The sequence below is a fragment of the Thalassophryne amazonica genome, chromosome 23 (assembly GCF_902500255.1).
Source record: "Thalassophryne amazonica chromosome 23, fThaAma1.1, whole genome shotgun sequence".
Lineage (NCBI taxonomy): Eukaryota > Metazoa > Chordata > Actinopteri > Batrachoidiformes > Batrachoididae > Thalassophryne > Thalassophryne amazonica.
This window is the reverse complement of record NC_047125.1, coordinates 31,674,012-31,687,210: the sequence shown is the minus strand read 5'-3', so window position 1 is coordinate 31,687,210 and position 13,199 is coordinate 31,674,012. Positions and strand designations below refer to the sequence as shown.

The window sequence follows — 13,199 nt, the reverse complement described above, 5'->3', positions numbered from 1 at the left end:
ATTTGTTATTTAATTAACCAAAGAGCTGAATGCAGTCATAACATATTGCTGTGTGCAATACTGCCAAACATCTTGTGCAAGTGTCTTTCAGTCATTTTGCATAAACATGTACTCATTTTTGCCATTGTTTTGTTTTTTGTTTTTGTTTTTTCAAAATAATTTCCTTCGGGATTAATAAAATTCTTTCTTATTCTTTTAACTGGACACAACACCAGCTGTGACCTGCTGTCACGCTCCCTGACTGTAAAGTGCATTTGTTCTGCTGCAGCAAGGACTATTTTTGCTTTCTTTGTGCTTAAATAATACATCAGTGTTACCAGTTCTGTTGTTACGCTCCTGTATTCTTGAGCACAAGAGCATCTGCGACTGGAAAGAGTAAAAACACAACATGAATGTAAAGTGTTAGCAGGTACAAGTTTTCAGGTGAAGCCTTCCCCCTAGTGTTGAAGATAAAGATATGCAGCTTCTACAACCACACTGCACCCTGACATCAGAGCTGAAAAATCTAAAAAAAAAAAAAACTTTACAGATGAACATAAATACTGGAGTATCCCGCAGCATGCTGATAGAACATCAGGTACAACATCTGTCTGTGTGTGTGTGATCCAGCACACAGGTGTCTCAGTGGACCCCAGTGGCTGTTGAAGGACAAGAACACGCCCATGCTTCACCTGGCTGCAGTAGACGGTTACTTTAGCGAGGCAGAGATGGATTAATTATCTGCCTGGGTGGTTGCCATCCAGCACTTAGGGGTGGTTCTGTGGTGTGGTGGATGTAACAAAGCACAGCACCAGCATATGCTCCCAGACCTAACCTGAATTTTAAGCCATCCACTTAATGTAACATTAAAAATATATGCAGAACCACTAAAGAATTCATTTTCTGAGAACACATCTTGTGTAAAATGCAAACTTTAATTTCACCGTGTAACATAAAAGAAAATGCACGTCAGAATTGTCCACGTTTATGTATCTGACATTTCTTTCTTGCTGTTGTCATTGGGGGGGTTCTCATTAAAATAATAAAAAATAAACTGATGTTTTCATTCTGTTATCATCTCAGATGAGCACCTTTGTACATCCTTGTACTGCCGTGGTGGCTGACATTGGTATTACAACTTGTTGCTGTGGCATGTTTACCTTTCCTGAAGCTTGCAATGAAAGCTTCAAACACATGCAGGACACATGAAGGTGACGGGACATAAAGTTATTAACTATATCTGAACATTTGTTATTTTGGGAAAACTTGTAGGAATGCATTTTGAGAACCACAGGTTTGACAGCATAATGTGCATGTTATTGCCATTAAAAAAAAAAAAAAAAAAAAAAAAAAAAACTGGTAGAAAATGTTATTAAGTACCAGATTGAACTCATTCTCAGCTCTAGGTGTTTTTCTGTCTACACCGTGGGAGTGAGAGGTTAGAGCGTCCTAATACAGGGCAGATGTGTGTAGATTTTGGGTGTGTCCTGCTCCGAGTGGGAGGGACACTGAAAGCTCCAGGAAAACTGTAGCACCTGTTGGACTGTGATTCAAAGTACACAAAGGTAAGAGACTGCACGACTCCACGTCAGAGAAAAACACACAGAGTAAGTTCTACTTCCTTTGATGTTTTTAGTGGTTTTTATTGCTCATAATAACATTAGAAAGATGGTGGTTTACTGAGAAAACATGGAGTCTGTCCAAAAGCATTTCTATAATGTAACATTTGGGAGAGCTGCTCATTCAATTATTAGACTTTAGTTTTTTAAACAAAATCAATATTTGATGGGGGTTTTTTTCAATTTGCTGGTATGAAAATGTTCTGAAATGTCTTCTGTGTTTAAATCTAAATCAGCGGCTAATACAGCGCAGAGGACCGTGTGTTTTGATTAACCTACATTTAAAAACACAGGACTTCTGAAGGATAATCCAAATACAGATTCTCAATTAAATTTGGTTTAAGCTTCATTTAAACACAATCGGCGGTGTTTGTTGGCACACTGTAGGATTGGGAGTTGATTCCTTTTGAACCTGAGGTAGGTGCTCTAAAACACAAGGTCCTGCATTTCTGCATTCCACACATATTTTCTTACACAACCACTGGAGACAATGACGTTTTTAATTTCCCCTTCTACAGAAAAGAAATGCAACATCAAAAAAGGGAGTCCATTTGACGTGCTGTAATTAAGGTTTGCATAGATCATCAAAAAAATCTGTTTATGAAATGGTCACACCATATAAGACAGACAATGTGACAACATTAGATACCTCTAAACAGGTTCAGCCTGATCAAAATGGAATTGCAGAGAAGTTGTCATTTTTATTATTCAAAAGATGCAGAACAGCATCAACATAATAGCATAATAGAATAGCATCAGCAACAACGTTCTAGTCCCTGAAATTTCAATGTGCAGAGCACCTTATTCACATACTGAAATAACTAAAGAAACATTGCTGAAAAAATACAAGGGATCAAGTATTCTTGATCCCTACAAAGAGCTAATTCAATGGGCAGCACTGAAGCGACTCAATCTGCACCATTCACATGCTCAGGGAATGTCAGCTACAATATTTTGACCATGTGGTGAAATTCTCTAGACACAACTGAGCATGTTGGTGCCTTAGTGTTCTAGGACCCCAGCAACATGGAAAGATCAATAGGACAACCACGTCCTATTGTGTTCCATTGGACCACAACGGCAATAAGTGTATCTGTCACTTTCTTGTGTTGTCCTTGTGAATTTTAATTTACATACAATGTGTCAATGAATTTTACTAAATAAAATCAATCATGTTTCACTTGGCTGGCTACTTTTGGGAGGTGGGGATATACTAGTATTCTGCCTAGGTGGAGACCAACAGGGTCCGTTCCATTGTGTGGTGGATACAGCTATGTGCAGCACCAGTGCATGCTTCTGTACCTAACCTGGACCTGTTCTTGATCCCCACTAAGCTCTAATTTGCTCACCAAACAATATTATCTTTCTTCCAGGAATGACCTCACCAGTGCCCCAGGTCCTCTCTGAGGATCAGTTCCAGTGCTCCATCTGCTTGGAGATTTTCGTGGAACCAGTCTCCACTCCCTGCGGCCACAGCTTCTGCAAGGCCTGCCTTCAGGGCTACTGGAACCACAGCAAGAAGTTCCTCTGCCCCATGTGCAAGAAGAGCTACTCCAAGAAACCAGAGATGAGCGTTAATCGCGTCCTAGCTGAAATCTCCTCGCAATTCCAGGGCATAATGCTCTCTGGGGGAGCTGAAGGAGCATCTCAAGGGTCCACCACAATGGTTCGAAGTAACAGCCTCACAAACTCCCCAGGGCCAGACACCGGGGAGTTTGCCCAGGCTGGGGATGTTCCTTGTGATGCCTGCATTGGGAGGAAATTAAAAGCAATGAAGTCTTGTGTGAACTGTCCTGGGTCTTTCTGCGAGACCCACCTCAGACATCATAAGAAGGTCAGTTTAGGGTTACAGAGATATAGAATTTGTCACTATTCACATGTTGAAGTTTATATTGAAATGTCACTAAAATGACGTAGTTTTCTACTGAATTCCTCATCTTTTGTGAATTTCTGGTAGATGGGTAAGAAATCCAGGTAAGGTATGAAGTCTTTAAGCAAAACTTTGCAGTAACTATTAGATTTTAACACAGAATCAGGCCTCAGAGTTTCTCAACTACAGCCTGCTGGGGAATATCATTTTTACTCAAAGGCAAATTGGGTAGTGAGTGAGTGTTTGAGCGATTTGTTTAATCTAAATTAAAAGCGTTGCACTCCTGGGCTTGCCCTGCCCACATTGTTTATTTCATCTGACAGGTTTGTCTCCCCTTATTCCTTAGGTAAAGTCCCTGACTTCTCATCAACTGATCGAACCCACATTCCACCTGCAGAATAAGATCTGTAAGAAACATGAGCGCCTCCTCGAAGTCTACTGCCGCACTGACCACACATGTGTCTGCAAAGCCTGTGCTGATGCCTCACACAAATCCCACGAAATAGTTTCCATCGATCATGAGTGGAAGAAGAAGGTGGTAAGCATTGTGACACTTTGTTCAGTTTTGAGGTATTGTTTCCTGAATAAATTGCTTAAATCATCAATTGCCTATCAAGTAGTACAGGTGTGTTTACATAGGTTTTTTTTGTCTTGCAGAATATTTTGGGAAAGAGACGGTCAGAGATGAAACACTTGATCAAGGAGAGAAACAAGAAACTGGATGAAATTAAACAATCCATCAAGGTCATTCAGGTATATTGTGCATAATATCCAGCAGAGTTTCAGCTGTTAAATGTTTAATGCTTAAATCACACCGGCATGATTTACGTTGTTTTCAGAACTGCAGCCTGTCAATCCTCCCAGATTCCCCAAAGGAGACTATTTATTTATTTATTGCTTGGAGCTCAGTTTTAAATGAGCTTTGATATGCAAATTAACATTGATGGCCAATCACAAGTTATATTCATGCTAGGGGATGGCACAATACCACTTTTTCATATCAAATACTAGAACCTTCAGTATCTGGTGTTACCAGTCAAATACCTTTTTATCTTAAAACAGCCAATATGTGAATTAATATGTTTGGGCATACTTTGCTAGCCTAATTGTCTTTTTTTTTTAAAGAAGAAGAAAGAAAAGTCACTGAGATTGCATTGTATATCGATATTGAGTGGCAGGACTCAAAACCTTTAGTTTTACTTTAAGTTGAACTCTAATGCAAGCAGTCAAATGGAGCCTGAGGAGCTGGAGCTTTAAAACATTGATCAAAGTACTAAGACAGCCATAACATATTTCTCTGCTTTGTTAGAAAATACTGAAATACATTTGGGCAGGTGTTGTCATTGTGTTCATGGCTGGTGAAGGAGGAGGGCTGAGTATTTTCCTCTTTGCATAAATTGACTCTGATCCAGCTTTGAGGTTGTCCAACCAGTTTGACCAATGTTGACATTTAGCATTTAAGTTTTCCACACCCAGTTTTTTGCACTCCTGCTAAACAGAGACTTGTAAATCAGAGACGATTGTTATCAGCTACTGGGTGAACAGAACTATACGGGAGTTAACAGAACTGTTCGTGTGTGTGTGTGTGTGTGTGTGTGTGTGTGTGTGTTTCCATGGCTCAATTTCAGAAACCACTCAGTGGATTTTCTTTATATTTAACATCATTCTGGTAGTAAACTCTCATCTGTATCTGTCATTTCAAAATTTGGATAGATCCAATTTTATGGATACAAAATTTCAATTTTTATTTTAAGCTCTTTATTTAGTATCTCAGGAACCACTTAATGGATCTCTTTTTTTTTTTTTTATACGTGTCCCAACCATGATGTGCACTATAATGTAATCATTGTAAAAGCTGACATGCTGCACCTTTATAACCACAAATCACTAAATATTTCTCACAGTACATTTTTCATATGGACATTTATTCTTCTCCACAACATTTAGCAGTCCTTACTGCATGTGGCAAATCATTCTAGGCTACAGGTGAAATTTTATTCACCTTACTTAGTTATGCGTTCCATTATGAACGCTACATTTTAATAGCAGTACATACAAAATATTGGAAAAAAAAAAACTTTGAAATGTAAGGGATGTAAAAGTTCATGAAATTAAAACAGTTTTTATGAAATGCTTTTGAAAGTTTGGATGACTGAGTGTGCCATTCTCTGGAGAAAACAATAGTAAGCTCAAGAAAATAAATCCACTTCAAAGAAATGTGTTAATGTACTGTATATTACTTTTTCAAATAATTTGCCAATGAAATAATTCATACAGCGGAATACTGATTTAGTCTCCAGTTATTTTCTTACATGTGGACATTTTAATCTACTTCTGAGTTCAAATTACCAGCCGGGGCATTGAATGCCAGCATGTGTTTCTTGTTTGTGTACTGTATATACATGTGCACACGACCACATACAACGACTGGAGCTGCAGACAGCGACACTGGAGAGTAACATGGAAACCCTTGCAAGTAAAAGTTTGAGCTGGTGGTTTTCTGCATCTTTCCTGGCAGATGACGTAACCAGTTTGTCCGGTTGAACAGGTGACACATACAAACACTTAGCAGGATGACTCAGGAGATGCTGAACAAAACAAAAGATGCAATTGTGATGCATCTCCACTTGAAGCCATCTTGACTGAATATGGTCTTGTGGTGTTTTTTCACAAAGCCCTTTTTCCCCGTGTCACCTCCTTTGTAGACGAGCTCTCAGAAGGAGTTGGAGGACAGCTGGCAGGTGTACGCAGAGCTGCAGCGTCTTTTGGAGCAGAGTCAGGTGGAGCTGGTGGAACTGATCACAACAAAGCAACGGGAGGCTGAACGTCACGCTCAGGAGCAGGCCCGAAGTTTGGAGAACGAGCTGAGCCACCTCAGGAGAAGGAGCAATGAGTTGGACGCCCTCGCAAAGACTAAAGACAAAGTGGTCTTCCTCCAGGTAGTTTAGATTTACAGCATACCTTTTAAAGCATTAAAAAGTGAATCAATTACAACTATGTGAAAAACATGAAACGTCTATTTATATATCACAAATACTGTGTGGAGAATCGAGAAAGTATTCACAGAGCTTCACTTTTTCCACATTTTGTTATGATATAGCCTTATTCCAAAATTGATGAAATTAATTTTTTCCTCGCAATTTCTGGACACAATACCTCATAATGACATTGCGAAAAAGGTTTTGCAGATTTTTGCAAATTTATTAAAAAAAAAAAAAAAAAAATCACATACACAAGTATTAGCAGCCTTTGCCATTAAGCTCAAAATTGATCTCAGGTGCATCCTGTTTCCACTGATCGTCCTTGAGATGTTTCTACAGCTTAAATGGAGTCCAACTGGGGTATATTCAGTTGATTGGACATGATTTGGAAAGAAACACACACCTCTCTACATAGAAGGTCCCACAGTTGACAGTCAGAGCACAAACCAAGCATGAAGTCAAAGGAATTGTCTGTAGACCTCCAAGACAGGACTGTCTCAGAGGCACAAATCTGGGGAAAAGTACAGAAACATTTCTGCTGCTTTGAAGGTCCCAGTGAGCACAGAGGCCTCCATCATCTGTAAACAGAAGAAGTTTGGATCCACCAGGACTCTTCATAGAGCTGGCCGCCCATCTAAATTGAGCAATCAGGAAAGAAGGGCCTTAATCAGGGAGGTGATCAAGACCCTGATGGTCACTCTGTCAGAGCTCCAGCATTCCTAGGTGGAGACAGGAAAACCTTCCAGAAGGACAACCATCTCTGCAGCAATCCATCAATCAGGCTTGTAAGGTAGAGTGGCCAGATGGAAGCCACTCCTTAGTAAAAGGAGTATGGCAGCTCAGCTGGAGTTTGCCAAAAGACACCTGAAGGACTCTCAGACCATGAGAAACAAAATTGTCTGGTCTGCTGAGACAAAGATTGAACTCTTTGGCGTGAACACCAGGCGTCAGGAAAGCAGACAGCATCCCTACAGTGAAGCATGGTGGTGGCAGCATCATGCTGTGAAGATGTTTTTCAGGAACTGGGATTGAGGGAAAGATGAATGCAGCAATGTGCAGAGGCATCCTGGATGAAAACCTGCTCCAGAGCGCTGTTGACCTCAGACTGGGGTGAGGGTTCATCTTTCAGGACACTGACCCTAAGCACACAGCCAAGATATCAAAGGAGGGGCTTCAGGACAACTCTGTGAATGTCCTTGAGTGGCCCAGCCAGAGCCCAGACCTGAATTCGATTGAACATCTCTGGAGAGATCTGAAAATGTCTGTGCACCGACGCTCCACATCCAACCTGATGGAGCTTGAGCAAAGAGGAATGAGGCCAAACTGCCAAAAGATAGGTGCACCAAGCTTGTGGCATCATATTCAAGAAGAATGGAGGCTGTAAATGCTGCCAAAGGTGCATCAACAAAGTACTGAGCAAAGGGTGTGAATCAATCAATCAATCAATTTTTTTATATAGCGCCAAATCACAACAAACAGTTGCCCCAAGGCGCTTTATATTGTAAGGCAAGGCCATACAATAATTATGTAAAACCCCAACGGTCAAAACGACCCCCTGTGAGCAAGCACTTGGCTACAGTGGGAAGGAAAAACTCCCTTTACTCCCTCCCTTTGAATACTTATGTACAAGTGCTTTCTTAGTTTTTCATTAACAGATTTGCCAAAATTAAAAAAAAAAAAAAAAAAAAAAAAAAAAAAAAAAAACTTTTGTCATGTTGTCATTATGGGGTGTTTGTTCTAAGTAGAATTCTGAGGGAAAAATTTCATTTACTCCATTTTAGAATAAGGCTGTAACATAAAATGTGGAAACAGAGAAATACTGTGAATACTTTCCAAATGTGCTGTACCCATTTTTTTCACAAACAACCTAGTGGGGTGTTTTTAAATTGTAAATTTTATGCCATGTGAACTCTCTTTTCCATTTAATAAAGAATTTAACAACTCTGACGCCTCCACCTGAGCCCACAGACTGGTCAGCGGTCAGCATCAACACCGACCTCTTCTTGGGAACCATTCGTTCATCTGTTAACAGTCTCATCGATAACTTCCAGGAGGAGCTCAAGAGACTGTACGGGAAAGGTGAGTGCACGTACGCAGAGTTTAAATCACAGATGAAAACACTATAGTTTTTGTTGAATTCTAGTTTTGTCTGTTTCAGAGTGTGAATAAGCAGATATCGTGACTCGTACTGTATAACCGCACAGTCCACAGTCTCACTTACAGGCAGAACAGAATAACAGAAACACCACACTTTGCTGCAGTCACAGGTTAACGTTGACGCGCATACATTAGGACATAAGTATGAATAAACGTTGGGATATTGTACTATAAAATGACTGTCCACGTCCTATGCTAACAGCAGAGTGTCCACCACAACCACAGTGACTATGTAGGTCCGTAGACTAAGGTCTTAAAATAGAAGAGCGACTCATCCATCCGCACACAGACCCTGACTCACACATATTGCACATACTGGACATGTGGAGGCTAGTGTTAAGATTCCACAGTTCCTCCACTTGAACATGACTGAAATGAGTGACAGAAACACTTCTTGAGAATTTACTCAGGTTTTCTACACAAACACTCCATTTGCTTTGATTTGAAAGACGAATCTCACACTGAGCTGTTTCTCTGCCTCCCCTTTCTCCCTCTCAGAGCTCCGAAAATTGCAGAACTACTCAAGTGAGTACGATGTCATTTTGTCATCTTGCTGATACTTGTTTGAGGTTATCCATTTTGAAGGGCAGTTATCAAACTCTAAAGACAGCCATTTCCAAACTTATGAACACTGGGGCCCACTTTGAAATCCTTTAATCAATTATGACTGACAACAATGTAAAATGAAGTATTTTCATATACGTAATACGTTAAAGTAGGTCAGAAAAATAAAGAACATAATTTCAATCCTAAGCTTTTATTACCTCTGAACCACCAGGGGGGCACAACCCACACTTTAGGAACCAGTGACTGAAGAGATGTTTCCAACCCATGTCTGCTGTTAATCAGTAAATCAAAACACAACATTTGCTAGTAACTGAGTAGGAAAAGTCTTTTTTGAAACAATCTCCATGCTAACAAGCAAAGCTAGCTGGAGTGGATTTGCCGGATGCTAGGCTAGCTTGCTAACTGAGTAAACTACTCACTCATCTTCAACTGCTTACTCCAATTAGGAGGCACGGGTGGTTAAAGCCTATCCCAGCAGTCATAGGGCATGAGAGGTGGGTTACATTCTGGACAGGACACCAGTCTGTCGCAGGGTCACATACAGACAAACAAACACATTCACACCCGCATGCACACCTACAGACAATTCACAGTTTACATTCCACCTAACCTGCATGTCTTTGGATGTGGGAGGAAGCCGGACCACCTGGTGAGAACCCATTCAAACAGGAGGAGAACATGCAAACTCCACATAGAAATAAGGCCACAGGTGGGAATCGAACCCATGACCTTCTTACTGTGAGGCAACAATCCGAATCACTAAGCCACTATGCTGTCCCCAAGTAAACTAAACCTTTTGAAAGAAATCATGTTTGCTACACAGTCAATTTTGCAGTGTTAATTTAACAGTGCAGCATGTGGTCCCATTCAAAACACAGTTAAATCAACTCTATTGTAGTGTTGAATCAAATGTATTAGAATGACAAATCAAGTTTTATCACTACTAATAGACACTATGAGAGAACTCATTTAACACACCTTTGGATGGCACATATGCACTCACTGCAGTGTTAATTTAACACAAAAAAAATACTGTTTACAACTGACAAAAGTATATCTTTCTGCATTTTATATTTCAGTTTGGAAGAACTTCATAATAACAAATTAAGGGACATAGCAAGCTAATATGATAGCCATGATAACTTTGGACACTGCTTACTTTTGTTAACTCCAAGATCAGTAACATCATGATGACAATGAAGTGATTGATGAAATTGATGCTGCCATTAATTCCATTCTGTATAACATGATAACTGTTGCAATATTAAAGTGAGTTGAAGTGATTAAAATGTTTAAAAGTAACAACTCATATCCAACTATGCTCTACCTAGGTGAGGTGTTTATGGACCCTTCCACAGCTCAGAGGCACCTAGTTGTGTCTGAAGATGGACGGCAAGTGAAGTATGAAGAGCGCAAGACCGCCCACTCAGAGGGCCCAAAGCGCTTCAGCCCCGCCCTGTTTGTCCTGGGCCGCGAAGGGATCAGCTCTGGACGGCACTACTGGGAAGTGGATGTAGGACGCAAGACAGCCTGGACACTGGGTGTGGCCCGCTCCTCAGCCCGCCGCAAGGGTGACATCAACCTGAGTCCAGAGGGAGGATACTGGTGCCTGTGGCTGAAGAACGGCGAGGTCAAGGCCCTCGCAGAATCCCGCCTGACTCTGATGTTAACATCACAGCCCACTAAAGTCGGAATCTTTCTAGATTACGAACGAGGTCAAGTTTCTTTCTATGATGTAAAGTCACACATGCATCTTTATACGTTTTCAGATACCTTCAGCGAAAGCCTACACCCGATCTTCAGCCCCTGTCTCACTCACGATGGGAAAAACACATCCCCACTCGTGATCACTCCAATTAAACACACTTGACACTGAAAATAGTCTTAACTGGCAAACTCAGGTTTTATAATGTGCAAATTAAAAATGCCTTCAGTCCCTTAAAATAAAATGGCTAACACAATGAGACATACTTGCATTTAGCCTGAAAAACCTTGGCTCAAATTGTATAAATTCCATTAATTTGCCACTGAACAAACTCATTAACTGGACATCATGTTTGCATCATTTTTGCAAACAGGCATCATATTTGCTCATGCAGAGTTCATGGTTCATGAACTATGATGTATGAAATTGTTTTTGATGCCCAGTCACCAACTGCCTTGATTCAGCTCTCAGGAGAAAAGTAAACTGTGCCCACACCCTAAATAGCTACCTGTCAGAGAAGGTTCTCGGGACTGTCAGGATCATTAAATATATGTCAGCAATGTCATAAAATCTCAGGTTATACAATGTGGCTCCAACAGAATGGAAATTTTTGGAAAGTCAGATTGCTACATTTTGCACACTGTTAATAAAATATGTCGTGTTTTCAGGAGATAATTAAGAGACCTTGTTTGAGTCATAGTGCAACTAAATCAGCCCTCTCAATCTGCCATTTTGAGCCACAATGACACACTTTGTGATTTAGTATTAAATGCAACCTGCATGATACATTTTCTTGAGGCACCTACATGAAATCCTCATAAAAATAAATAAATAATCAATCACCAGACATCACTACAAACCCAGATTTAGGTAAATGACATCGCAATCATCTGTGGCTTTTATGTCTTCTCTTGTTCAAATCTTGCAATCATTTCAATCTGAAAGATGTAATCTGTGTAGAATAATTGTGACCCCATTGTGACCCAACAGTGGGTCACAATGGGGGAGTAGTGACCAATGGTGTCAAGTCAATAATGGAGAAAATTATACTTTGTCTTATTCAAGTGGAAGAAGAAAATGCTGCTCTTTGTACAGCTTTACACTGTGAGATTCATCAGGAAATACTTGTTGCATCACTCATGATTAAATACATTAACTACAACAAACAGAAGGGCTTAAAGCAGGACCAGGTTTGTGAGGTAAATTTAAGCGTTATATGCCAATCTTCTAGATTGACAGGATAGTTTTCTTTGGTTGTACGTTTGTTCGACTTGACTTCCTGAGAAGACAGAATCTGGCCTTGGCTGTCTGATCATTTGACTTTGAGGCGGTTTTTCTTTCAGTGTTTAACATTTTTAGAGAGACTTTACACACTTAACCAATGAAGCGTTTTTAAAACTATACATTTATTTAACCAGGTTAGTCCCATTGAGATCAAGATCCCTTTTACAAGGAAGACCTGGACAATTATAAAGTTTCCAATTCAGCTAACCTGCATGTCCTTGGATGGTTGGAAGGGTTATTGTAATTCTTGTACTAAAAGCAGGACTATGGCATTGTTTCCTTTGGGTTACAACAGTGCACAATATATAAGTGTATTTAAAAACAACCTCTTTTTTATTTGTGTTTTGTTTTGTGTTTTTTACTGAACTTTGATTGGTATGAGGACTTTGTAATTATATTTCTATGAAACACGATTTTACATCACCTTTGTCAGCTTTTACAATAAAGATGGTATAAAAATAAATTGTGAGCATCTTCAATTTCTGGAAGTCAAATTTGTCTTTTTAGCTCAATGTGTTATGTCAATAGTATGAGAACTAGAACGGCAGCACACAGAAAACAATTTACAAGAAAGTGAACAACTTCATGAACTAAAGTGAAGACTGGAGCTAAGGAGAAGGTCTTGGGTAGAGAGATGGAGAAGACACACCTGGGCACAGATGAAATAGCACACGACCTTTAGACAATGAACAGTTCACCGACATGTAGACTTAATCATCTGGTATCCTCTTCATTACAAATAGACTTTAATTTCCAGGGTACATGAACCACTTCACCAGATGCAGATTAAAAGCAAATCCTTCACCATAATGAAGAACACAGTGACTGAAAATTCCTCTTCACTGCAAATGGACTTTAACTCCCAGGGTTAATAAATAAACTAACTTCACCAAATGCAGACTTAATTCTTGTAACACAACTGAAAGTACTTCTAATATCCTCTTCAATGCAGATTAACTTACAATTCAGCTGGAAGGAGACCAAGGTTCAGTTATGGGTAAGGGACATTACCAGATGGGTCAGAATCCAACCATATT

At 39.9% G+C, this 13,199-nt stretch overlaps 1 protein-coding gene across 1 annotated transcript; it reads left to right on the top strand.

Annotated features, from left to right (window-relative positions):
- The first annotated feature begins 1,368 nt into the window (after positions 1–1,368).
- LOC117505159 (zinc-binding protein A33-like) lies at positions 1,369–12,621 on the top strand. Its single transcript, XM_034164713.1, has 8 exons — positions 1,369–1,586; positions 2,972–3,432; positions 3,815–4,006; positions 4,126–4,221; positions 6,174–6,407; positions 8,381–8,528; positions 9,105–9,131; positions 10,505–12,621. Exons 2-8 carry the CDS (start codon positions 2,974–2,976, stop codon positions 11,041–11,043), a joined length of 1,695 nt encoding a protein of 564 aa, XP_034020604.1. The 5' UTR covers positions 1,369–1,586; positions 2,972–2,973; the 3' UTR covers positions 11,044–12,621.
- Positions 12,622–13,199: the final 578 nt, after the last annotated feature.

Bases quoted from the DNA above. Each gene is read 5' to 3' on its own strand.
- LOC117505159 (XM_034164713.1), top strand. From the start codon at position 2,974: ATGACCTCACCAGTGCCCCAGGTCCTCTCTGAGGATCAGTTCCAGTGC. The intron at 4,222-6,173 runs GTATATTGTGCA...CCTCCTTTGTAG, and splicing joins AATCCATCAAGGTCATTCAG to ACGAGCTCTCAGAAGGAGTT. The intron at 6,408-8,380 runs GTAGTTTAGATT...CATTTAATAAAG, and splicing joins ACAAAGTGGTCTTCCTCCAG to AATTTAACAACTCTGACGCC.